We start from the raw sequence: 27,220 nt of genomic DNA, 5'->3' as shown, positions 1-27,220 counted from the left end.
CAATCTTGTTTCTATGAACATCTGTCACCATCATAATTCATTTTCACTCTTAGGGGCAGATTTCTCTCTGTGAGAAGCAACACTAACATTTCAGCTCAAGACAAAGGCAAGATTACATTGTAACTGAAGAGACTTAGGGTGTGTCTAGACTACAGGGTTTTGTCAACAAAACTATACCTGTGTCTACACTGCCACTGAGTTCTGTTGACATAGCGTTGACGGAACTCAGCAGTTTTGTCGACGGCTGTAAACCTCATTCTACGAGAATAATGCCTTTTGTTGACACAGTTCTGTTGACAGAAGGCGTTATTGCATCTACACTGTCCTTTGCATCTAATGGCTTGCTTTGTCGACAGAACTGGTAGTCTAGATGCTCTTTGTCGACTAAAGCTTTGTCAACAGTATGTGTCGACAAAAATTCTGTCAACAAAAGCCTGTAGTCTAGACGTACTCTTAAATTTTACTGAAAGAATTAGGCATGTGTATTGCAAACCTGACACTGTGTTCTGAGGCTAATACAAGCTAGTTTTGTATCTGAAAGTGCCTTAACAAATGAGAAATTAATCTGTCTTGCTTAAAGGTAATGATAAACTGTAAAAACATTCAAAACATAGCAAAAAGTAAATGTTACTGGACTATGTTCTGGAATTACTGGAACCAAAGTGACAACTTTAAACACACATAATATGTTACACATAAGAATGAAAGCACAAATGTACAGTAAATAAGTTTATTTATACACCAAGAGCATAATATGTACACATAGGGGCTTCTGTGCTCCTAGAACACTAAGCAGTAACTCCTGTGGCATACCATCTTAAAGCAGTTTTATTATACAATAGTTTCAATACAGTGGGTGCAGAGAATACACACATTAACACTAAGCTGATATTCATATACATTTACTCTTGAAATGTACAAATATAAGAAACAAAGGCCATAAATGTAAGTGTATCTATACCACCAAGACCTCCTCTTTTATATAAATATGCACAAGTCCATTATCTAATGGTAATTTGCTGTCTTTCCTGCTGCACTTTAATTTCAACGAATTGGCCATTTCCATCTCCCAGGCACTGAATGCAAAGTCTTTGACAAACTGCCACACCACTTCCACTGATTCAACTCAGTGCGCTCCAACCATTGGAGTCTTCGGATTCAAAAATTAAAAAGTATAAATAACACAAATTTGTGGACATTTTTCACAAGTTCTTTGCAACCAATACTGTCAAAGCAGAGGATGCAATGCATCCATATGCAGAAGCATATAGCAGCTTTTGTGCACTTTGCAAAAAAAATATATATAAACAAAAAAGTCTTTACTGACTAGCTCTGTCTGTAGCTAGGAAGATGCTGTGCTGCTTCTGAGCTCTTTCCATTAAATTCTTTTTCTTCTTTCTCTTGTCCTTTGTTTTTGCTGTCCTCCTCCCTAATTGGAAAAAAGCACAAAACAAAACAAAATCATTATGTAAAGGCTTACTTGGCTTATTTGGTTCTTTGGAGAGAATGCAAAAAAAATATTCCAAAAGCTGGTCAGAAAACATGAGGGCTGAAAAAATATGTACTGTGTGGCAATGTTGACACAGAGAACATCTACAATGAAGAAAAACCAGAGGCAGCATGCTTCATACCTCAGGTCAACTGACTTGGGGCTAAAAATAGCAATGCACATGTTCCTGCTTTAGTTGGAGCCCTGGCTCTGAGATCCCCTCTCTGGGGCTATGTCTAGACTGCAGGCTTCTTTCGAAAGAGGCTCTTTCGAAAGAGCCTCTTTCGAAAGAGAGCGTCTAGACTGCACGGAGAAATTTCGAAAAAGCAGCTTGCTTTTTCGAAAGAAAGCATCCAGTGAGTCTGGATGCTCTCTTTTGAAGAAGCCCTATTTACATTGAAGAACACCTTCTTTCGAAAGAGGAACTTTCGAAAGAAGGCGTTCTTCCTCGTGAAATGAGGTTTACCGCCATCGAAAGAAAAGCCGCGTTCTTTCGAATTAATTTCGAAAGAACGTGGCTTGAGTCTGGACGCAGGGAAAGTTTTTTCGAAAAAAGGCTACTTTTTTCGAAAAACCCCTGAGTCTGGACACAGCCTGGGTCTCAGAGCCCAGGTCCAGCCCAAGAGAGTTACTTTTATCCAAATCAGCTGGCTCTTCAAATTGATCCTGTGACTTTGTTTTTGCAGTGTAGACATACCCAAAACTACTGTGGTAATGTGTCAATAACCAGAATAGCAAATTTTCAAGGTACAGGCAGTCCCCGGGTTACGTACAAGATAGGGACTGTAGGTTTGTTCTTAAGTTGAATTTGTATGTAAGTCGGAACTGGTACATATTGTAGGGGAAACTCTAGCCAAACATTTTTTTTTAGTTTTGGATAGCATAGGGAAAGGTTAACTCCCCTCTAATGTTTGTTTTGCTGTCTGTTCCCCTGTTCAGAAGATTTCACATCTATTTCTGTCCCTGTGACAAACTCAGGACTAAAGGAGTAACTCATCAAATACCAAACAGCTCTGCACCATGCTTTGAGCTAATAGCTTTATTTCCACACACCACCCAGGGTTCTAGGAGGAGGGTCCTTTTTTTGCTAACACAATGAGGCCAGCACTTTGTTTGTTTTGGTGGAGTCTTTGTTTGCCCAGGGAGCCCAGCATGTATAGGGGGAGGAGGGGCAGAGAGGCTGCTTTTGTCTGCTGTTCAGCAGCCTGTTGCTCAGGGGAGGGGGCAACCTGTTGCTGGCAGGGGGGGAGAGGGGAGGCGTGCAGGCTGCAAGGCCGCGGAGGGGGGGGCAGCGGGCGTGGGGAGGCACTTTTCCTCTGCCTGGCAGCTCTGCGGGATCCCTGTCCCTGTGGCCAGCTGCTGCAGACAGAGGCCAGTTGGAGCCGGCCGAAGAGGAGGAGAATGGGGATTCTAGGACCCAGGTGAGCGAGCCCCGGGACGCTGCTGCGCTCCGGGAGCCCGGCATGTATAGGGGGAGGAGGGGCAGAGAGGCTGCTTTTGTCTGTTCGGCAGCCTGTTGCTCAGGGGAGGAGGCAGCCTGTTGCTGGCAGGGGGGGGGCAGCGGGCGTGGGGAGGCACTTTTCCTCTGCCCGGCAGCTCTGCGGGACCCCAGTCGGAGCCGGCCCGAGGAGGAGGAGGATCCTAGGACCCAGGTGAGCGAGCCCCGGGAATGCTGCTGCGCATGTGCGGGAGTTGCCTCACCCCGTTCGTATCTAGGGATCCGACGTAAGTCGGGGACTGCCTGTAGTGCATGAATAAATAAGGACTTCAACTCTTCCAAACTCTTAAGCAAGTGTTTAAGTGAAGTCCTGCTTTCTTCAATCAGGACCTTACACTTGTGCTCAATGTTCTTTTTGGTATGAATCTATTGGGCCTTTGATGGAAGCATACAGGTCCTATTGAGATAATATTATTTGAAGAGTATTAGAGACATTTTTACTGCTGTATATAGTCAGTGGAAAAACTGTAGATTTCAATCTCTAGAGCTGCCAACCCAGCACATTTCGGGAATACAAAATTCACTTAAGAGGATGAGAGTGGAGAAAAGTTAAGATCGCCTATAATATAAAAAACATAAACTATAAGGAGAAAGAATATTCTTTAGCAGAAGAGAAGTTTTCTTAGTGTGATATTGTCTTGCTTTTATAGGGTTTTTTAAATGAAAGCAGACACAATGAAAAGTTATGAAACATTTTCTCCCATTTCATCATAAGAATTTAGATAAAGGGCATTGTTTAAAAAGAAACAAGGGTTATATAAATATATATAACAAGGGTTATATATCCTTGAACATTGCACCATTATATGTAATCATCATTAGGAGTTGATGGGGAGAAGAACACTCATTTTTAATTTTAAAATATAACAGCATTAAGCTAACAAGGGCATAGCTGTGGTCCCATATTAATATAATCAGAGTCTTAGGAGTTTTCTTCTGCTTCTCATTCAAGTCTGGCATTAATTCAATGATGGCATTTTGCCACACTTACATCTAAATTAGGCTTACACAGTAAAGCTCCAGTCCCACAGCCAATCATTAATCGGAGCAGCTTTCAAGTTAGAACTATTTAGTAACACTGTATCTAATGATCAGGCGCATCTAATAAGGTCAGAAAGATAAAACATTTGACAAAAAATGACACTAAAGCAAGGTGATTTCAATTATAAAAATGTCTATATCACATCAATATTTTCTCATGCAATTTTATTGGTTTGATCCAGGGATCATATAAAGTGATGTTTAAACAATTTCATATTGGGTTTTTTCATATTTTACATGTTTAAAATAGTTTTTAAGCCTGAATCTTGGAAAAGTTTATTTATTAACTGGCAAATGGTAGGAAGCAATTTTGAAAGTGGTGCTAAAGCTGCTGGTCAGATGAGCAGGGGGTGCACTCCTGCCTTCGTTGGAGTTTTGTGTCTGAAGCTGATCAGTTCATGACTCTTTTATCACTTTCCTGGGACCAGTGCATGCAGCATTCAGCAAAAGGAAGTTTAATATATGGTGACCATCATATTTTATTTTCTTTATGCTCCCTTCCAAATAGAATGCTGTGTGGAGTGTTCAATCAGTATAAGATGTAAACTGAATGCTGAAGCACACTGATAAAATGACCATGAAAGGACTGTATCCACTTATGTCAGCATTCTACCAGTTTACCTTTACAAATCACATTGCTAGTGTGCTATGTGAATATGATACCCGTTGGTAAAGAAGCAATGAAATATAACATACTTCAGTGGTTCGGTATCATAGTATAGTGCAGCAACAAGGACCATTTCAAGTATTTTCAAGGGATTAAGCGAGTCTATTAAAAAAACATGGATTTTGCCAAATACAATGACCATTTCACTGTTTTCCTTTTGGAAACAACCCTAGGGCTGAAGTAACTCCTGGGGGCTGGAATGGAGGGGATTGAATCAAGAGAGAGAATGCTTCAGTTCTGGAATGCTTCAGTTTTAAAGCTGCCTTGCCCTTCCTCACACCACACACACTACTGTGCTAACCTAGTGCAAGGGATAGACTTTCTCTTGGCAACATGTCAGTGCTGTGTGCTGTCTGAACACACATAACACCAAAGTCCAAATACAGTTTTGGATGGAGAGCTGTTGGTAATTTAAAAGGCATTCTATACACTAGCAAATCATGCTTGTTTTGTTCCTAGAATGCAACAGAATCTTGGGGTGCATCTACATAACACCCTTACCTCAAAATAAGCTATACAATTTGCAATATGCAAGTTGCGTAGCTTATTTCAAGGTAAATTCAAAATAGCTTATTTTGAAATTTGGCGCTGTCTACATAGCACCAAATTTCGAAATAAAGCGCTATTCCGAAACTTCCCCTAACCCTCCTATAATGAGGTTTACAGGGATGTTGGAATAGCGAGCCCATTATATTTCAATATAACAGGCTTGCTCTCAAGACACAGAATAGCTATTTTGGGATACCTCCAATATCCCAAAATAGCTCTGCAGTATAGACCTAGCCTTGCAGACTTGTGAAAAAAGTACTGAATTAAAAGGCTACCAAGTTCAAGCAAAGTTTCATTACATTCAAATTTATCTTAAAGTATTTACTTTGTCAGCAAATGTATGCTAAGAAGAAGAGAAAGAACTTTCTTACAATTTGCCACAGACTGTTCTATTGCAGAGTATTATGGCTTTGTATATTATGGTAGAGGAAGTAGGTCTATACAAAAGCACAAAATGTCAAATCTCAGCCAATCAGATAGCTTGTGGGCACCAGAAACACATGTAGGAAGAAGGAGGGAAAGACTTTTCCCCCAGGATAGCCAGAGAGAGGTCCTGCCACTGCATTACAGAGGTTTCTTCAACTGTGTGGATGAGGTAACTCTGGTGCAGAAGAAAGATGTGAACTAGCAGTCAATACTCTGGCAGCATCAACCCTCACAAAGCCACACCCATGTCTTGTCCCACCCATTGTATGTTGCTGAGCAAGCATCCCCATAGATCCAAGCCCCTTCCATCAGAGCAGAGTAACACAGGTCTGAGGTTCTTGGGGCTGCTAAAGAGAGGGTTAGATTTTACCCAAGGTCTATTCCATATACAGATTTCCCAGCACACTACCCAGAGAGAATGGCTCAAGGTTGGAATGTGGGCAGACATCATGAAGGGCACACAGGAGAGACGACAAGAGGAATCTGTGAATTCAGGAAACCACATGGACTTTTAGCTCCTGCCCCACCCTGATGAGGGTGAGGAGGAGGAAAAGGAGGTTCATTGTCCCAACCTCTGCTTAGCACCACACTTCAGAGAGGCAAGAACAAGCTGTGCCTCTCTAATTGATGGTTCAGCTCTCCATAAAGGATGCTTCAGCCTGTACCAGGCTCATGGTGAGGAGGCTGGTACAATCCCCCTCAACACTCCTTATACAGCTAGTCTCTAAAATCTACAATGTGGCCCTAAACCTGTCCTCCCAATTTGTGTCCAAGTCATCACTAACCATCTTAGTTTATGGTGTCATTGAATGTGACTGAAAGAGACAATACCTCAGGGTGTGTCTAGACTACAGGGTTTTGTCAACAAAAGTGGACTTTTGTCAACAAAACTATACCTGTGTCTACACTACCGCCAAGTTCTGTTGACAGAACGTCGAAAGAACTGAGCAGTTTTGTCGACGGTGGTAAACCTCATTCTACGAGGAATAATGCCTTTTGTCCAGAGTTCTGTCGACAGAAGGCGTTATTGCATCTACACAGTCCTTTGCGTCTACACTCTCATGTAGACAAAGAGGCTTGCTTTGTCGACAGAACTGGATGTAGTCTAGATGCTCTTTGTCGACAGAAGCTTTGTCGACAGTATCTGTCAATAAAGGCTCTGTCAACAAAAGCCTGTAATGTAGACATACCCCTAGATATTAAATTTGATCCACACTGTTTATAAAACTATCTTTCTCAGACATAATTCAAGCACACAAGTTGTTTGGGAATAGTCAACTTAGATTTATAGTAAGCTCTGATCTTTAAAAGACATTATACTATTTCTAGTAAAAATACCCCAACTGGTTGTTTGGCATGGAGCCATAGCCGTTGTTTCTGCTTTCCAAAATAGCTGCCTCCTTATCAAGACTTATCTTCAGGAATTATTTTATTATTCTGGTCAGGTTCTCCTTGAAAGTCTGCCAGAAAAGGGGCCAGTGTAGACGTAGCCATTGTGTAGCTTATTTTGAGGTAATTTTGAAATAAGGTGTTATTTCAAAATGACTGTTAACCCTCATACAATGAGGTTTACAGGACATCAGAATGTGAGCCTGTTATATTTCAATATAATGGGCTTGCTCTTAAGAAGCAGAATAGCTATTTTGGGATAACGGAGCTATCCCAAAATAGCTCCGCAGTGTAGGTGTAGCCTGAATGACCAGTCACATACTATTTTGTTAGTCTTTAAAGTGCTACCAGACTATTTGTTGTTTCCTACTTTGAAGTAGGAATAAGAGCCTCCGGAAAAGGGCGCTTTTTCCGGAGGATCGGGGCCAGTGTAGACGCTCTTTTCCGGCTTTTTTAAAAGCTGGAAAAAAGCGGCGGACATTTTTATTTAAATGCCGTGGGGGATATTTAAATCCCCCGCGGATTTCCCTACTACGATAGGTGAAATTAACATGCCCCTTCCGGAAAAGGGGCCAGTGTAGACGAGCCCAATGTGTGTAGTGCAAACTGCTTAGCTTATTTAGAAGTAAGGGTGGTGTGTAGACACACCCTCAGAAAGCAATATGCTGCTTCTGCTCCCTAGCTGAGGGGCAAACCAATTAGTAGGCTAGTAGCAAACAGTGAATATAGCACCTACAGCATGCATGTGTTTCTGGACAAATCATTCTTGGTGCCAACTGCTGACCTTATACTGGTGAATAATGGTCCCACAAAGCATCAGACCTAATCTGGCACTTTTATTTTTTAAATTTGATTTTATTGTTGATCATTTTACTGTCTCTAGATCTGTAAAAGTCTCAGAGGGGTAGCCATGTTAGTCTGTAACTTTAAAAACAATGAGTAGCCCCGTGGGCAAAACCTATTTCTTCAGATGAGTTTGAGTGGAAAAATGTGCAGACTCCCATGTGAGACACATCATGCTCAGTTCCCTGCTTGAGATCTTACCTCCTGAGCCATGAGGTTTTGGAAACACAGCATATCCTTCTGAACAGACCCTTCTGGCTAGTTTAGAATACATGATACTAGACCCAGAAAGAAGGGAGCTGCAGTCAATCCTTTTCAGAGGAGAGATGATCTTCCTAATGCACATTTTGAAAGGTAAGATATTTGAAACACAGGGGTATCCATAACATTCCAAAAATCAGCCATGTCCTCAGAGCCTAAGCAAAGCATATTTCATACATTAACAAAGTTATCAATAAACTACTGTCGTGGAAGTTCCATGGCTATTATGACCTATATTATCAGTTTAGTATCTGGTGTATCCTCTGTCTAGACAACAGCTGTATGTTCTGTCCTCACAGAAAGATGGATGTGATCTGATAGCATTTCTTCATTTCTGGCTTTTCTAGATTGACAAAATACAGCTTTTCTCCACAAGAGGGCAGTACGTATTTTAATTTTAAAATAATAATAAAGCATCCATGACTATAACTTCACTTTACGTTCTAGTGTTTATGATTTGATTCTCAGGTTCCTATAATTTTCAGGTATCCCTATGCCAACTGTGTTTTGTTGCTGTTGTTGCTGTTATTTTTTTCTTTTATGTAATAAGTATGGAAAATATTGAAATTGCACTTGCTGTTTCTTTAAAATGCTCTCCTATTTCAATATATTGCTGAATCAATGGATCCTGAAGGTGCAACCCTATTCCTTCCACTCCTATCCATGTATGTACATATTTTGAGGTTTCACATGTCAGCAGCTATGGGTGTTAAATTAAAACAATAGTGCTGAAACATGAGGCAGATCTTTCTAAATATACACCTGCAGATCTTTCCCTGTCTTAGTTCTGCTTTGAGGGTTCAGTGCTTTCACATTTGTAAATCACTCCTGTAATTGTGCTGTTGTTGACGTTTTAAATTGGACACTCAGAGCAATATTTCCTTTGTATGATGAGCAGAAAGTTGTTCCATTCTAATTAAGGAGTGTTTGGGTGTGTTTCATACAAGGCAGATTATCAACAATAATGAAAAACCAGTAGGGGAAGGGTGGAAGTTGGAGTTCACAGATTCCATGGCCAGAAAGGAACATTGTAACCATCTAGACAGACTTTCTAAATAGCATAGGTCATAGATAATCCTAGATAATATCTTATAGAAAAACATACAATCTAGATTTTAAAATTTCCAGTAAAGGAGAATCCACAATGACCCTGAGTAAGTTGTTCCAGTGGCTAAATACTCTGACTGTTAAAAATGTACACCTTATTTCAGTGTAAGTTGTCTAGCTTCAATTTGCAGCTACTGGAACACATTACATCTTTCATTGCTAGACTGAAGAGCCCATTGTTGAATATTTGTTCCCCAAGTAGGCATTTACAGATTATAATCAAGTTGCCCATTAACCCCCTTTTTGTTAATCTAAATGGATTTGACTCCTTAAATCTGTCACTATAAGGCACATTTCCTAATCCTTTAATCATTCTCATGACTCTTTTGAACCCTTTCTAATTTATCAATAGCCTTCTTTAATTATGGACCCCACAACTGTACACAATATTCCAGCAGGAGTTGTATCTGTATTAAATATAGAGGTAAAATAGTCTCTCTGCTTCTACTCAAGACGCCCCTGTTTATGTATCCGAGGATCACATTAGCCCTTTTGGCCACAGTATAACTGGAAGGATCAAAAATGGAGAGAAGCATGCCAAGAGTACATTTTTGAAGAGACAGGATTGGCACAGTAGCTTCCAAAACTTGGCACTATCCTGCATAAAATATTGGATGCTTGGACATTTACATTTGATTTACAGTTTGCATCCTCTAGACATATAAACATTTACTGAAAGAAAGGCTGGAGATAATGGAGAACAGTCAAGCAAGCCAAATAGTCAAATTACCCTCAGACACGTTATATGCACATAAAACGTATCTGTGGCTAATCAGATAGATAGATAAACAGATAGATAGATAGATATCTGTCTGTGGCTAATATATAAAAAGAGGAAACTAATGTATAAGCATTATTGCTCTCCAACGGCAATTCATTTCCTGATACTCTCAGTGGAGTTAAGAAGTTGCAGCAATGAGTGGCAACTTTCCATGTCCTAGTGTAGATTTAGGGATATAGCTGGGTGTCTGGAGCTGGTACTTTCACATTGAGTCATTTGAGCTCTGGCCAGCACTGGCAAAGCTCTGCTGTGTTATGAAACTTATAGCAGTGACCTAGTCTAACTGTTATCTCAGAGTGTTCAATACACAACACCGGGTCTGTACAGGGAATGTAAGATGACTACCAAAAGGAACAGAGGAAAGGAACTAGGCAAACTTTACAATTCATATTCATATTGCAGCAGTGACTGCAGGATCTGTCACTATAAGAGTTCTGCTGCACTGGATGCTGTACAAACACAAAGATAAATCCCAGGTGCTAAATATAATGAACACGCTGCTACTACAATGCCAAGGAGGCAAGTGCCACTCAAAGGAGTACTACAAACACATGAGGATTGAAAGATTCACCTTCCCATGTCATGAGAAGCACCCTTTTCAAAGGCTATTTTGATGTGGTTACCAAAAGGGCTGCTCAAAAACCTTGTCGAGCAACCAGAATAATACAGTCAAAAGCTGTTAGCTGCAGGACCTGCCTGAGTGGATCAATCCAGTGAAAAATCTCTGACTGAGAGCTGGGAAAGGTAGAGACTGGGTAAGATTTTTTTACTTTGAGCCACACCCAGTAAAAAATAAATACTGATATTTTTTTTATTTCGGGGGAAAGGAGCAGCAGTAAAATGAAGACAAACTTTTGCCATTTCCTGCTCCTCCCAAACTAAGCATCCACTTTCCTTTTGGCCCATGAAAACCTGGTTAGAAAGAACTATCTACATGACACTGGAAGCAAGACTATAAAAATTTATGCCGGAAACTTGCTTTCTGGCTGACACCAAAAAATCTTCAGAGGTTGTCTATTTGGGAAATACTGGGTCCAACAGAAATCATATAATTCACAAGTAACAAAACCAAAACAACAACAACAACAAACAAAAGCTATCTAGGTAGATTCTCCTTGTTGAGTTTACATCAAGATAAGAAAACCAAAGTTGTACAAAGTTCACTAACAGTAAGACTCTTGATAGGAAAGCTTGGGAGAGAGAGCTGTTCTTTTATACTGTGGACAGCAGAGGGTAGTGGTGATACTAATTGCAGGCTTGCCTTCTCCTCCTCCAGTTATTAATTTACTTTCACCCTTCCAAACAAGAGTATTAATTTTCTTTGCAGAAGCAGCAACTTATTCTGCCTTGAATAGAAGCCAACTGACTCATTTTGCAAAATAAGATTAAAAATAAGGACCTCACACAGGGAGACTCATGGAAGAAGTGGAAAGAAGAGGGAGAGAGCCTGTCAGCTGTAAAGTGCTATACAACCTCTCAGAAAACTCACCCTCAAAGTAGATGTTTAGCTGAGAAGCAAAATAAATCTAAGAAATATTGAGCCTGATTCTCTTTTCATTTCTGCTGATGTAACATCAGGAGTAACTCCATTGCAGTCAATATAGCCCGTTGGTGCAGGTTCAATCAGAATTAGACTTCCTGTATTATGGATGTCAGCATGCCGTAGGTACTTAGGGCTCAACCCAATCCTGGAAGGTCCTGATCACACTCAGCACACTCAGTGAGGGCACTCATCACGTTGTAATAGCAGGCCCTCGATAAGCAGAACCAAACCAAGATATCCAAGGTTCCCCCCCACCTTGACATTTTTCTGTTCTCAAGTTTGTTCTTGAGTTGGATTATATAACATTTCTCAGTGTTAGTTTTTGTAATGTATCTGTCATGGTCTGAGAGGGTTATTCTTTAAATAAAAAAGAATCCACTTTTGCTTAAAAAAAATCCACATTTATGAATGCTTAAAAGCTGGGGGAGGAACTGATGCTGCTCCCAAAGCCATATGGTCTAGCGGATTAAACACTAAGAACTAGGATGTCCGGAATTCTATCCCTGATTGCTTCTCATTAGCCTTAATACTGCCAATTCATACAGCACTTTACAATAACATTGTCAAACCACCATCCCCAATTTTCAAGTGATTAAATAAATTTAGAATTCAAGTAACATGCCTGTTGCACAGCAATCAGAACCAGGTAAGTCACATAGGCCGCTGCAAAAACTCATTTACATGCTCATGTCTATTCACATGAGAAATCCCACTTAAGTCAATTGGGGATTAGTCAAAGTAAAACACTTGCAGTATTGGGGCCTTACACAAATATTCTCTAAATTGAGTGCACTGAGTAAGGTACCTAACTAAATGGCCTAAAAATGGTGGTGAGAAGCCAGAGAGAAGCTGAAGTCACACCCAGCAACACACACACCTGCAGGCTTCCAGGGTGAGACAGGTGCCCCCGGGGCTCTCATTTCTACTAGGCTTTCCTGCCTTGACATCCTTCCCTGGGCAGAGGGTCTCGCTGTCAGTGCTGGTCATGACCCAGTCTGGAAATGGCACCACCAGATTTTGAAAGGAACTCTATGTACTCTATCTGAAAATCAGGTGTTTCCTAAAAGTGCCCACAGGTGGATTTACCTGGCCAATGTACCTCTTATACAATATTTTGGCCTTAATTCCTATGTGTGTTTTTCTCCAAACTGATGGTCAAAATGACACCTAAGAAACTACAGATGAATGTTACATAACAAAACTGTTCAGTGTTAAACTGAAAATTTTATTTAAACCAATGACGAATCTTGTGACACCTTAAAGAGGAACAGATTTATTTGGGCATAAGCTTTTGTGGGTAAAAATCACTTCATCAGAAGAGCTATTGCACCATGAAAGGCCTGCTATTGGATCTACCATATTGCATCTATCAAGACAGCTACAAAAAGCTCAATAAGTGGACTGGTGACAATAATTCTAACACAACAAAGAATAATCATTTTAACAATAATTTGTGTTAATCTCTCCAGTTTCAGAGGAGAAATAATGGAAATCAAGACAATGATGTACAACTTCCAAAAGTCAACTTCCCATCACTAAGCCTATAAATAATACATGTATAAAACCAATTTGAAAGTAATTACAGCCTCTCTCCAAGTTACGAACGAGTTATGGACCAAACACTTGGCCATAACTCGATCCGTTTGTAACTCGGACCAAACTGAGTTACAAGCGACTGCGCTGTTCGTAAGCGCGGGTAACGTTCGTAACTCGGAGACCACCTTTACAACCGCTCCATGGGAGCTTTGGTCATAAGTGCAAACGGTCGTAACTCGACCGTTCGCAACTCGGGGAGTAGCTGTAACAATATGTTCATACACAGATGAAAACTATGTTTATATATATACACATTACTTCTATTTGATAATGTACTGAAGTTTGCTTGTGAACTTCCCCAAAACTTGAAGTGGATTCTGATCTGGTATTCTAGCTTAGAATTCTGCTTAGCATTTCACAACTTGTTCACTTCTCTTCCATCTCTCCCTCTCATTTCCTATTTTACTGACTTTACTTTTGATTTCTTTATACATTGCAAAGAAAGAACATCTTTCTATTAAGATATCAATGATTTGTGGCGCCTACAAGATTTAATTTCGGCACTAGAAATTGGATTAGGTTCCATTAACGACCTATCACACACACATATTATGTGGAGAAGGTACTATTTTGAAGCCAATTTTTATTTTCCAAAGTGCTATTTAGTTGCATATTTTTTTTAAATTCCCTTTAAGCACTTTGATCAGGAACATAATAAACACACTCACTTTATTCCCACAACTTCATTATTGAAACAGCAGAAATGTTCAGGGATCAATTCTCTCTACCTTACCATCAGAAGCACCTGAATACACAAGTAATTCCATTTAAATTCAACATAAGTAAGGGCAGCTGAACTGAGCTTTTGGAAGCTAAAATAAAACATTATCCAACAGGAATACTGGTGGCGCAAGACAGGTACACTTAATATTTATCAATTATATAATGCTTTTAGCTCATATAGCAGTTAAATTATTATTAACTTAATCAAAAATACTGGTGCACAGCATTAGCCAGTCTTTTAAAGATTATTATTATATGCGATATGGATTATATATGACAGGTTGCGCACATTTATCTTTCTGTATGGTAAGATGAAACACATTAAGGATTTTTTCCCAGTTAAAATGTCACTGTTGGACATAATGGACTTCCAAACAGAACAATAGTCTATCCTTGTTAAAATTTTATATCAGCACTATGGTTAAGTTGGAATCCATATCTGTATAGGTTTTCTCCCCTAGAATTTTCCCTGTGCCCCCAAAAATAAAAAGTACACTTCTTCATACCATCCATTTATCTATTTATTGAGACCCAATCTCCTCCCGTCTAGCTGATCCTGCACATGAAACTAACAGCTTTTCAGCGGAAGCTAGTACATGAGTTCTAGAGATAAGCTTTTCTCCCCACCAATCTAAATTTAGTTTCCAGGACCCCTCTCCTACCCAACTCTAAGGCATTGGTGTCCATATATATGACACTTACCAGCTCTTCCAAAAAATGTATTAGGAGTTTGTATTGATGTTGCATGGAATTTGCCACCTTCTTATAATGTAGGTAAGTGACTGAATTGTTGTCAGGATAATGTCTATTAGGCCTCAAATGAAAGAAAGTAACAGAGAACTGCAGGGGTAATTCCTAAACCTAGCAACTCAGTTAATTCCATAAGGACTTCAAATGTGCCCAAAGCTGCAATAAAGGAAACAGACAGTCCTCAGTAAGGCCTGCATATTAGGCAAGTGAACAGAACACTGAACCAGGGCCAAAAAGACAGCAGGATGACATGTTTCTTCCTGGCACTCCGACAAGGGACTTGACTACAAGTCTGGCGGAATTTTAAAGGGAAAACTGGAAGGACACCATGGATGATGATGATGATAACACAATTTCAAGTGACACTTCTCAGGTTATTGAAGATTTCAAGGAAGTCAGAAGTGAGATGGAAGAGAGGAATGTCTGGATCATCCATTTGAAGACCCCTTCTGCCACACGAGCAAGGGAAAAGTGCTGGCAAAAAGTAGTAGAGACTGTTTGACTAGACTGATGTAAATAGAGAGGTTTGGTTCTGTGTAACATAGGATAATCTTCTCTAGGAGGCAGGACTGTACAATTTACATGGTATCTATGTCAATACAGGAAATTTGCTGGATGAACTAGTTAAATTAGTCAGAAAGACATTAAACTAACAACAAAGAGAGAAGATTGTAATGGAGCTAACACAAAATTGTGACTGAAACTCAAGGTACTGTGAACGTAACGAATCAAAGAATCATGAAACAATGCAGAGAAAAGTTAATTGCCTAATTACCAGTGATTAAAATTTGGGAAATAAACAGGAGGAATCAGAAGAGATTGTGTATGAGGGAAAAAATTGCATAGTTATTAGTATTATTAAAATTTGGTGGGTGTATTCATACAATTTAAATGCTAAATCACTGGTTACAAAATATGTCTGAGGAATAGAATTGGCAAAATTTGACTGGTTGACACACTAAAGCAAAGAGACCATTATCTTTTTTACCCTTATTGGCAATTCAAAAGCACAAGACCTTAAATAAAGATCAAACTTCTAACTGATCAAGCACAATATAGGGTACTGGTTCATGATACTGATGGTGTTACAGACTAACAAATCAGATTAGAAAAAAGGATGAACTGCTCCTTAACCATCTGTCTATTATTTTTTTTAAACCTTCCATAGGGTTTCCAACCCAGGGGACATATGTTGGGATCTTATTCTGCCAACAGAAAAATGCCTTTGGAGTTTCCACAAAACTTTGTTGTTTGGAAAGTCTTCTAACACCAAAATATGGCACACAATACAGCATAATGGAATATTAGACCTCATTCTGGCAATGAGAATTACTGAACACTCAGGTGATAAATTATCTGGTGCTGCTGTCATCTTGGATTTAAAGGATGATCTGAAAGTTATGGCTTTGTTGTCCAGTGTATTAGCAGAGTTCTCTCTCTCTCTCACGAGAGAGGTACTTGACCTGGACAAATTTCTCTGAGGGAGCTATGAGCAACTATATGGCTGGCCACATTAGTACCCACTGCATTACACATTCTGTTAGTGCTGTTCTACTGGCTTCTAAGTGCATTATTAGAATTATAGAAAGTGTGTGTGTGTGTGTGTGTGTGTGTGTGTGTGTGTGTGTGTGTGTGTGTGTGTGTGTGTGTGTGTGTGTGTGTGTGAGAGAGAGAGAGAGAGAGAGAGAGAGAGAGAGAGAGAGGCTGGAAAATAATATTTCGGTTCTTATAGCTTTCTCTCTTTCTAGTGGCAAGTGTTGATTCTTCCCTGTTTCAAATTAAGCTGAAGATCTCATGGCCAGTTTAATTTAACGGAAAAAAAAACATACAAACAAACTCAACTACTACAACTTATGCAGCATTTCATCTTGCCAAAACATTTGTTTATGCACTATTAACATCAATAATACCAGCACAGCTTTGGGAGTAGCTTTGTTGCCTGCTGCAATACAGCCAGCAAAGAGACACCAAAGAAATAATAACAATGAAGTATGGACACTAAGCTCTTTTCAAAATTCTCCACTGCAGACGTGGACTACTTAAACAGTCTGATTGTAAGGCATCCCTGATCTGAGTATAACTACTTTAAAGTGAAAATGTCTCAGAGGGGTAGCTGTGTTAGTCTGTAACTTTAAACTACAATAAGTAGTCCTGTGGCACCTTAGGCTATGTCTACACTGCAGAGTTTCCGAAAAAGCAGATGTGTTCTTTTGGCATCTCTTTATTCCTCATTGTATGAGGAATATGGGATGTTCCAAAAGAGGAGGTTTTTCCAACATTTGGCTCTAGATGGGCCAAATGTCAGAAAAGCTTCTTCCAAAAAAAAGTGGAAAAAGATACGCAAATTGCAGTCCTCAATTTGCATGTCTTTTTCCGATAGAACTCTGCAGTCTAGACATAGCCTTAGAGACTAACAAAAATATATAGTATTATGAGCTTTTGTGGGTAAGATCTATTTCATCAGATGTGTTGGAGTCGTAATAACAGAAACAATTGTAGGACCTGTGTTAATGAGGCTAATTAAGTGGGCTGGATGTGTCTAATTCATAGCTTTTGATGTGAAAATGCAGACATTAGAGGAAGGGGAAATTGTCTTTGTAATGCATTAACCAGTTGATGTCTTTATTCAAGCCTAGGGTAAGTGTCAAATTTGTAGATGAATTCCAGTTCTGCAGTCTCTCTCTTTAATTGTGTGGTGAAATTCCTTTGTTGAAGAATGGCTACTTTTAAATTCATGGTTGAGTGACCAGGGAGGTTAAAATATTCCCCCACATGTTTATGTGAATTACCATTCCTAATGTCTGATTTGCATCCATTTAATCTTTTTGTCTCAGAGATTATACTGTTTGGCCAATTTACGTGGGAGTTAAAATCAGTTAATTAGGACCATATACCACTTGCCTGTCCTAGATTTTGTTTTTTGCCATGCACTGTGTGGAAACACAAACTAAATGAGGGAGTATATCAGGTGGAACAGGGAGCGAGAGGAACTGTGGTGGGAGAGGAACTATACTTGGCATACTTCTGATGCATGATTATAGTCAATGTGATGGTACTAACTCTGCATTGCACCTTGGAGTGGGCAAAGCATGCACAGTGAGTTAGACCCTGCTGATAATATGCCCCGATCAACAAAGCACTTAAGCATGTGAGAGGTCACTCCCGTGCTTGAAACTGGGCACATTCTTAAGCACATTTTACTGGACCATGGTCAGAAAGCCCCATTATTGCCTCAGATATCTGTGCAGAGGAGAATCTTCTACATGTGGAACAGGGGCTGTTTGTTGCCCCTGTGATGTCATCTCTCCACCCTACACTGTGGAGGGGAGTGACTAGGCTGCAGGGGTGAGTTCCAGTCCCACTGGGAACTCTTTAAAAATCTCATTCTCCTAACCCAAAACACCTTGCTTCATTAAAATCTGCATCTCTGAATAAGAAGGTGGGTGAGAAAATATCTTTTATTGGATCAGCTTCTGTTGGTGAGAAAGACACCTATACAGAGCTCTTCTTCCGGACCTGAAGTTTCTCTCACTCATTCACAGGGCCCGATAAAAGATATGACCTCACTCACCTTTTCTCTTTAATATCTTGGGACCTAACACAGCTACAACAATACTGCATAAAAGCTGAATTGATACATGACTCCATTCCAGTGTATATTAGAATATCACATAACTTCTTCTGTTTTAAATAACACAGAGGTACATTTTGAGGCTAACATACTGGATAGTGAACAATGTTGCACTACAGATTAGACTAGAACAGAAAAAGGAAGAGTTTGTATAGCTGGCAGCTATTTTGCTTTAGTTTAAAAAGAAGTAGCATTAAGCCTATTTGTATTTTCATATGCCCTGAGCCTAGAGCTTTGCTGTACTTCTGGCAGTCTCTGAAGGCCACCTCAATGCTAGTCCACTCAATTTTAAAAACATTCATCACTTTAAAAACATTTGTCATAACTCTAAAACTACTGAACCAATTTTCTTCAAACTTGCTTATGGATTTTTTATTTAATATTTGAACAATATTTGGTTGATTGTCTTGCACAGAAAAAAAACACACCCTATAACCTGTTTCTTCTATGGGCAAATCTCAAAGATGAAAATAATTATTGTTATTACTGAATGTTTAATCCACTACTTGACACTGTGTCCACTCTAGACAATGGTGAAGCTCCTGCTGACTTCACTGGGAGTGGATCAGGGATGTGCTATAGAAAGAGTTTAACTGTCTCTAAAATGCATCAGTTGCTCATAGTCAACATCAAGACTCGGTAGACAGCAGTTTTTCCCAATGAGCAGAATTGGGGGTGTGGCCTCAGTGCCAGTCAGAAACCATGACATGAGCCAAATCAGTATCAAGTCAAACCAAGGAATAAGAGTGGGATTGGAGTCAGAAGTCATCCTAACTATTAAGGCAAAGAGAGTAAGAAATCACTTCAAGGACAAGCCAGAGCCAGGAACTTAATTCAGGCTGAGGAAGATAGATCACATACTGCCTCTTCTCTGCCTCATCCAGAGGGCTTGAGCCTGCCTGCTTAGTGTTGCTTGGCCCCATCCAGAGTGCTGGGCCTGGTAATGTTTGCAGTCTGCCCCAGCCAGAGGGGTGGCAATAGACCTTTTATTGACTTATAGTGCTAATTCCCTATCGAATGGCCCTCTGTAGTTAGGTGGCATAGAAAGGCAGAGTAACCTCCCTTTGACACAGACAGGAAGGAACCACTCCAAGCCACTACAATCCTCAAGAAGGAAAGTTGTTGAGGGATTTGTGGCATAGTGGGTACATAACCTTAGATAAAATTTTCAGCTGAGGTTTGGCTGCTGATGCCCAACTCTGTTCTCACTCTTGTGTTTGCCTCCTTCCACTGCTTCCAGCCTATTGGACAGTCCCTAAGCTGGCTGTTTTCAAGCTTTTTTGATTAAACAACAACCACCTAATGCATTGTAAAATAAATATTTAGGTGTAAGTTACTGATATTGAATAGTGGTAAATTAAAAAAATCGTTTATAGATCTAGAAAAAAGCCAGACTTTAACTAATTTCATGCAGCTGTTGGTCATCAACAGGACAATAAGGCTACGGCTATATTGCCATTTTTTTCGGAAGAAGATATGCAAATTATGCTCACATTTGCATATCTTCTTCTGATTCTTTTTGTGGAAGAGGTTTTTATGATATTTGGCCTCATGTAGATGGGGCTAAATGTTGGGAAAAAACCCTCTTTCGCAATACCCTGTAAACTTCAATTTACGAGGAATAAGGGGTCTTGCGAAAGAGGGTTTTTTCCCGACATTTGGCCCCATCTACATGGGGCCAAATATTGTAAAAATCTCTTCTACAAAAATAATCAAAAGAAGATATGCAAATGTAAGCGTGATTTGCATATCTTCTTCTGAACCCCCCCCCCCCCCGGCAGTGTAGCCGTAGCCTTAGAAAAAGTCATTTTTCATTTATTCAAGTGTGACAGGGTGTATTTGCTTTGCACTGGTGAGGCGAGGTGTATGGAACTGCTCTGGACACAGGGAGCCATGCCCTCTTACCTCCTGGGCATGCTTCCACTGCAAGGAGCATTCAAAAAAGCGCAGCTCGGCTCAGTCTGAGCTGACTGTAGAGGAGGACAATTGGATGAAGCAGCCTCCTTCTAAGAAGCCACTGGGACTCCAACCCACAGGAACCGAGGCTCATACCAAGCCGCTTGAAGCCCTTCAACTGTGGGAACTGAGGGTGACAATTTTCTATGACCAGGAGAAGGATAAGACAGAGCTGTAATACCAACAAAGGTACAGGAAAAAAAAGGGCAGGAAGACACCCATGAAACACAAATAGGGGCACTAGATCCTATACCATATATATGGAACACTGTTTTGAAGGGTCCTGGCCTGGAACCTAGTGAAGTAGAGTGGCCCCGGGTTTCCACACCATCCTTCTACTATAACCAGTAAAGAAGGCAGCTATTGACTTGCCTTTGGGTGACACTACTATTAACTGCAGCCACTAGGTAAAGTGGCCGTGGGCTCTTGCCCTTGCATGATGCTCTTATATAGATAGAGTGGCCCTAGACTCTCACCCATGGGTGATACTATTGTGTACCATAGTGCAAGGCAAAATGGCTCAAGACTCATGCCATTAGGAGATGCTGTGATACTCAAGACTGTAAGGTATTACTGCTGGCCTGGGGCACACAGCCACCACCTCAGCGGTAGCACAAAATTAAAGTAACTCAATTGATTGTGCCTAACCTGTCCATGAAATAAATTGATCTGTGTGTTGACACCAAGCATGGATAATTTAAAAAAAGGAATTTTGTTTGTGTGGGTCACTGATGAAAAAGGGTGATAGAATCTAAAGAAACTCCACTTTATAGACACACTCAATATATAGTGCTCTAATGTACTACCTGTATGTGCTATACAAACTGTGCATTAGAAATGTTATGCAAACAAAAAATAAACAAAAACCTGTCTGAAATTTGAGCTTACAGAAACTAGGCTTATTATTTCCTTTACCCACAAAAGCTGAGCTCTAAAGAGTGAAGTGTAAAGGGAGAATAATTTGTATTTCAAGAGAGGAGCCTCTACTTTAAAGTGAACTAAGGCCTTACCTACCCAGGCCATGTCTTCACTAAGTTGAAGATCAAGGTTGCCGCAATTGATCTTCTGGAGTTTGATTTAGTGGGTCTAGTAAAGATCCACTAAATCAAACTCAGAGAGCACTCTCATTGGCAGCTGGTACTCTGCGAGGAGTAAGGAAAGCCACTGGGAGCATTTGCTTCTGTTGGCCTCCTGCTTTGGGGATGGTGGGGAAATTTGAATTAAGGTACATCAACTCCAGCTACATAATTAACACAGTTAAAGTGGAATATCTTGAGTCAGACTTCCCCTTTCATGTAGACCTGGCCTCAAAAACATTCACTGGTTTCACTAAAGATACTATGTATTTTAAGTGGATACAATTAAACTGGTGAAAACCTCAGTGAATAAAGTTACCAACATGAAGCAAACTAATATAAACCTTTTGGAAACTGAGTTAAGGTGGTTTGGGCAGGAGTCTGCATATCAATTTTTAAACTAGTATTAGTTAAGTCTGTGCTACTTATGTGTTTAGATCAGTCCTTAATAGCAAGAATGATGTCTTATATATGTGATGAGAGGCATAGTAAAAGTGCTTTTGATAGGGTTAGCATAAGGCATATAAACCAACAAACATGGTATCAAATAATAAATCTGTGGTGACAAGTTTATTTTATTCTTTTCTAATTCCCCAATATAAATCTGCAAGAAACGTGGTACTTTCACTTCCAGCCCTGAACCAAACATTCAGTATAAATTAAACAATTGAAATGTTAAGACTTTTTCTATATAAACATTTAAAAAAATTTCTGCACTAATAACACTGAAAAAATTTCATGGAGATTTAAAAGACCAAGACAAAAATGAAATAAACAGAACACACAGCTAAAGAGGCTACTTGCCATAAAAGGATCTTCCCCACTGGAAGTTACTGATATACTCAAAAAACAGATTTAAGATATAAAATTTATAATCAAAAACAAAAAGGAGGGTAATTATCATTTGTTATATCATTCATTCAAGAACATACTAATCTCTCTCTTTCTCTCTCTCTCTCTCTATATATATAGACACACACACAGTGCTTTTTTTCTGACGGCACGGCCCGGAACGGTGTACTGTCACCTATTTTCCCAGCACACAGAAAAGGAATGGCATTTCCCCCCTGCATACTAGCACCTGTTTTCCTGGGGCGGCTTGTCTCATGATAGAAGCTGGCTCAGGAGGTGAAGCGTTTTTTTCTTTTTCAGCTCTCAACGTGGCGTTTTGGCTCTTAAAGAGGCTGTGAATGCATTTCATTCCCCAGCACGGCTTCTTTTTTTTGCTCAATAAGTTTTCCTTTTTTTTTTTTCACAACAACTTTTAGCCTGGAGTACTAGCACCTTTTTTCTTACAAAAAAGCATGATAAGAGATAGAGATAGAGATAGATACAGAAAAGCTTTTCCTGACAGATGACAGAATGACATCATCACATCATCAGCAACAACAGGCTTTCTCAGTGAAGTAAAAGCAGCCGGGGGGCGGAAAGGGGAAGGGAAGCGTAGCGAGCAGAGGGCACAGCCCCCTAGTACTCTTATAACAGTAAAACTTTAGCAGATGATTCAGCATCTAATATGCACTGGAGACTGTAAGATCTTTTTCTTCACCCACACACAGTCACATTCTAATAAAGACAGCAGCCCCTGAGTTTGCGAGAATTCTCCAGGATTTCTGTTCTTCATGGTGACATCAGCATAAAATGAAGAACAGTCAGAACCTACAGCATCTATTAAGAGGCAAACACTGATACCAAACCAGTTTGCATGCCGTAATCCTGATGCCAACAGTTAACATGACACTCCATTTGGTGGGCTAGAGTGATTCTACCTGTACCCTTGCAAGCTCCACAGTGATAAAAAGCCTGCCCAGAATGGGAATTCAGTGTCACAAGCTGTACACTGTCCTCATTACACTGGGAATTGAGGAGATGGCCACAGAATTGGCAGGGCCATCCAGGGAGGGAGGGAGAACATGGCACCTATGGCGCTGTGCTGGAGATATACCAGGGCTCCATAGGTTTACATCAGAACCTCTGTTAGTGTTAATGGATAAAACTCCACTGCCTTCTGTGGGGCAATGTCAGTTTACAACAGCAGAAAATCTAGTTCTGCCACAAATGGTTCCAGTAATGCAGCCACCTCATTGATGCTGGGACTGATGCAAACGAAGTCCTACATGTTTATGTTATCATGAACACAGAACGAAAACTAACTCTAGGAAAAAGCAACGATCCCTGACAATGTAAACAAGCAGAGGTTGAATCAAAGAGGCCCAGGCATGTAGGGAAAATCATGTCAGTTTTATATACACACATTTTAAAATTCCTTTAGTTCTGGTGGCCAGCCAGAACACTAAACTGCCATATTTGGAGGGATGAAGGTAAACTGCCAGTTGCACTTGTTTAAAAGTCCCACAAGGGAAAAAATGTACTCCATTGAGGGGATATCACACAGGTCTAAAGAAAAGGGATATATAAGAGTAAGGCAGTGGCACTGACATTTCATGAATTAACATGGTGTCTACTGAGAACACACTGCCAATTATATCATTAAAAGTTATTGCTCACTTGCCTAATTGAGTCTAGGCACAGTCTCTCCTGTCAGATACGTGGCTTTTCCTCTACGGAATGTGTCCATTCTGTAGCATCATCTATAGAGACAAGTATACCTACATTTTCCAATCTCAAAATATCTTGTGTCAACTGCTACTGAAATTTATCTTGGAGAATGTGCTAAAATGCATAGGGGACCAATAGTGGCAGCCACATTAGACTTTTGTTCCATACAGTGAAATGTATTAGATACATCTTTATATTTTGTTTCATTAGGTCATAAGTGTGTGCTATTTTGAAACTGGTAATGTCAGTGGGGAACATCCCAGCTCTAGTTTGATCAGTTCAAGATATGAAACCAAGCATTTGTACATCTAAAAATGTTACGCTATAGGTATTTAGGTATTTTGTATTCTTCCATCTTTTACGTATTGGAGGTCATGTGCTTTACATATCCAGTGGGTCATATCCATAACAGGACAATGGCTGCATACTGGAGTGAGGAGGTTGAGGGCTTTAACTTTTGTGGAGATTGCATTCTTGCATGCACCAGTATCAATTTCATTTTAATCTGGAGAGCTTTCTCCCCACTCACTTGAACACTTGCACAGAGACAACCCGAACTGTTGATACTCTTGCTGTTGCATGGATAATACTTCTCTTCTGCCAAAACAACTTCTGACCTATTGTGTGGCCTCTCACTGACTTGGTACACATTGAGATGCATTCCACTTGCATAAGGATTTCTCTTTCTCTTACTTTTGAAACATTACCTACTCTTCTGCTGAATCGTCATCTGACTTGTGTATTCTCATGTTCTACCTTTGGGCATAGGTTTTTATTCTGCTTTGTGCTACACATTGTTCTGTTTTGTGATTGACTGACAGGATGGTGAGATTTTGCAAATCCATATACTGCTTCCTTTTAGACATAGGCCAAAATATTCAAATGATAGTTAGAATCCTGAATTTATACTGAAGCCACAGTTTCAAAGGTGTCACAGTTCCCACTGACCATACATTGTTTCAGTGAGAAATGGTGTCCTTACATAAGCTGAACAGATGACTGTAGAACCATTAAATATAGCTTGCTCTGTACATTTAATTGAATTCTATAGGATTATCCTGATTTGAAAAAAATCACTGATTAGTTTTTATATAATAAGTCATGTGTGCTCAGCATCTTTGAAATAAGGTGACTAGATATGAATTTAGCAGACTAAATATAGGCATCCAAATGTAGAAACATTGGGCATAGATTCTAGTAGGTCTTATACCATTTCACGTGTTTGAGCAAAGTCAACTGGTTTATTTAAAGTCAACTGCTCAGCTCTGTGATTATCAGCTATGCAAAGACTTGTAATGAATTTGTGCTAAACTCAAATAATTTCATGATGTTAGCAGATGCATATTTCTTATCAGCATCTTTAATTTTGTCAAAAGTAGCATGAGATCACTTAGACCTTCTTATCAAATTAATATTTTGTGACCACTGGATCATTGTTTGGGTGACATATTCAACACATTAATTGTAATATGCATTTAAATCAACTTTTTCTTCTGCTGGAATACTTTTACCAGATATTACGAATGCCTCTTCCTTTTCTCTCCAATCTGGACTGGCAGACAACAGTATTGTTTCCTCATCCCCAATAGACTTCAGGAGACCCTTGAAAGTGACCTCTGTGTGCTGCTCAAATTTTTCCATTTATTAGGAAGGTTCATATCTTCCCAGTTGACATTGTGACAACAATATTACAATTCCTTATTCTTAGCCAATTATTGTCAGGTATGAACTATACCCACAGCAATCTTTTATTTTACCATCTGTAAAACCTGCAGGCAGTAGGTTTACACCTAAAAATTATTCAGAGAGGCTAACGCAGTAAACATATTTTACATGTAAAATATACAACTTTTAAAAGGATTGAACCACAACTACAAATAAGCATAGCTTCCAGAATCTGTCTATACAGTAAGTTAAACATAACCTGTAAGACCATTTAACTTGTTGACTATCAATATTATACTTCTTTATTGTTAAAATTGTGAAAGTCTACATCTAATTTAAAAAACCTTTCAATTATTGGTCTGTTCTTAAAGGGTTACTGTTTGCTTGGGTTCATATTTTTCTTTTCATCAAATTGTTTGATATTAAAACTAAACAGAGGCAAGCTACTGATGGACTTTTAAACAGTTAAGAAAACAAAACAGATTAAGGTTGATGTCTGTTAGCATTTAGCATCCTTTTAGAATAATACTGCAATAGTTATTTCTGTCAAATTATTATGTTCTGAAAAATACTAGGCTTTAATAAATATGAAATAAACATACAGTATACCAGAATACATTTTAATAAATTTAAAATTTGCCATATCTATTTTTAAATTGTTAGTTTTAAAAGCCAGTTAAAGCTTTATAGACAAAGAACCCACTTTTCAAAAGAAAATGTTTGACTATCCAAATAAATTTGACCTTATTAAGTTACTAATTGCTTCCCAAATTTTATGAGTCTACCCAACACACATGCAGTTTGAAGCCCTTTGTGATACAGCAACAAACCATCATTTTCAAAACCATCATTCCATTGGCAGGGTATGTGTGTGCTTATATTAGATCACTGTGGTCTTATCCTTTTCTATCTAACACAATTTTATGAACTTTTACCAGTGTATTATTTTAACTACTCATGACTTAAATAACCATCTGATTTATTTTTGTAGATTTGTATACAACTAAAAAAAATCACAAGAAAATCCTTGTGAGCTCTTCATATGCCAAGTTTCAGCTCCAAAGAACTTTTATTTAATGATTAAGTATGAATTCCTGGAAAATAAGGTTTATCATGGAAAAGCTGGCAAAACAGTCACTGTATTTGTGCTAAGTGGCGCCACTATAATGGGACTGTAGATCTAGAAATATGCCAAGAGCAGAAGCTAAAACTATCACGGAACTAGCTAGTATTATTTGATTTGATGAGATTAGAAAGGGATTTTGTTATTTTTTCTATTTTAATAGTACTCTACTGGACTGACATTAATTCATAATTTGAATTGTGAAGAATTTGTTTTTATCTGGCCCTGATCTCATTTTTTCTCCAAAAATATTGTTTTAAAAGGGATTCAGTTATGACATTTCATTTGGCAACAAAAATGTGTTACCATTTTTAAAAGCTGATTTATTCTCGCTCTCTGTCAAAAGCTAAAGAAGTTAAGGTTTCAGAAGTTCAAATAGTCAGACAGTAGATCAGACTTCAGTAATTACTAACAGAATCTCCTCCATCCAGTGGTTGAACATGCTGTACACAAGCTTTGTACATCGCTATAAGCAAACTTGCATTGGCAACCGCTCTTTCAGGTGAGCCAAAAGAAAGCCTCCATTTGGCTGAGCCGAGAATAAAAG

The 27,220-nt window shown here is 39.3% G+C and overlaps 1 protein-coding gene across 3 annotated transcripts in view; it reads right to left on the bottom strand.

Moving 5' to 3' along the window:
• Positions 1-716: 716 nt before the first annotated feature.
• The window catches only part of RSPO2 (R-spondin 2), a 177,665-nt gene continuing 151,161 nt past the window's right edge, over positions 717-27,220 (bottom strand). For all 3 annotated transcript variants that reach the window (XM_075920218.1, XM_075920219.1, XM_075920220.1), the window contains one exon: positions 717-1,429. In XM_075920218.1, the coding sequence (XP_075776333.1) occupies positions 1,320-1,429 (110 nt within the window). In that variant the 3' untranslated portion in view covers positions 717-1,319. The remainder of the gene's footprint in view (positions 1,430-27,220) is intronic.

Source organism: Pelodiscus sinensis, chromosome 2 (genome assembly GCF_049634645.1).
Source record: "Pelodiscus sinensis isolate JC-2024 chromosome 2, ASM4963464v1, whole genome shotgun sequence".
Classification (NCBI taxonomy): domain Eukaryota; kingdom Metazoa; phylum Chordata; order Testudines; family Trionychidae; genus Pelodiscus; species Pelodiscus sinensis.
The sequence above is the reverse complement of the archived record's forward strand: the minus strand, read 5'-3'. Positions and strand labels throughout refer to the sequence as shown.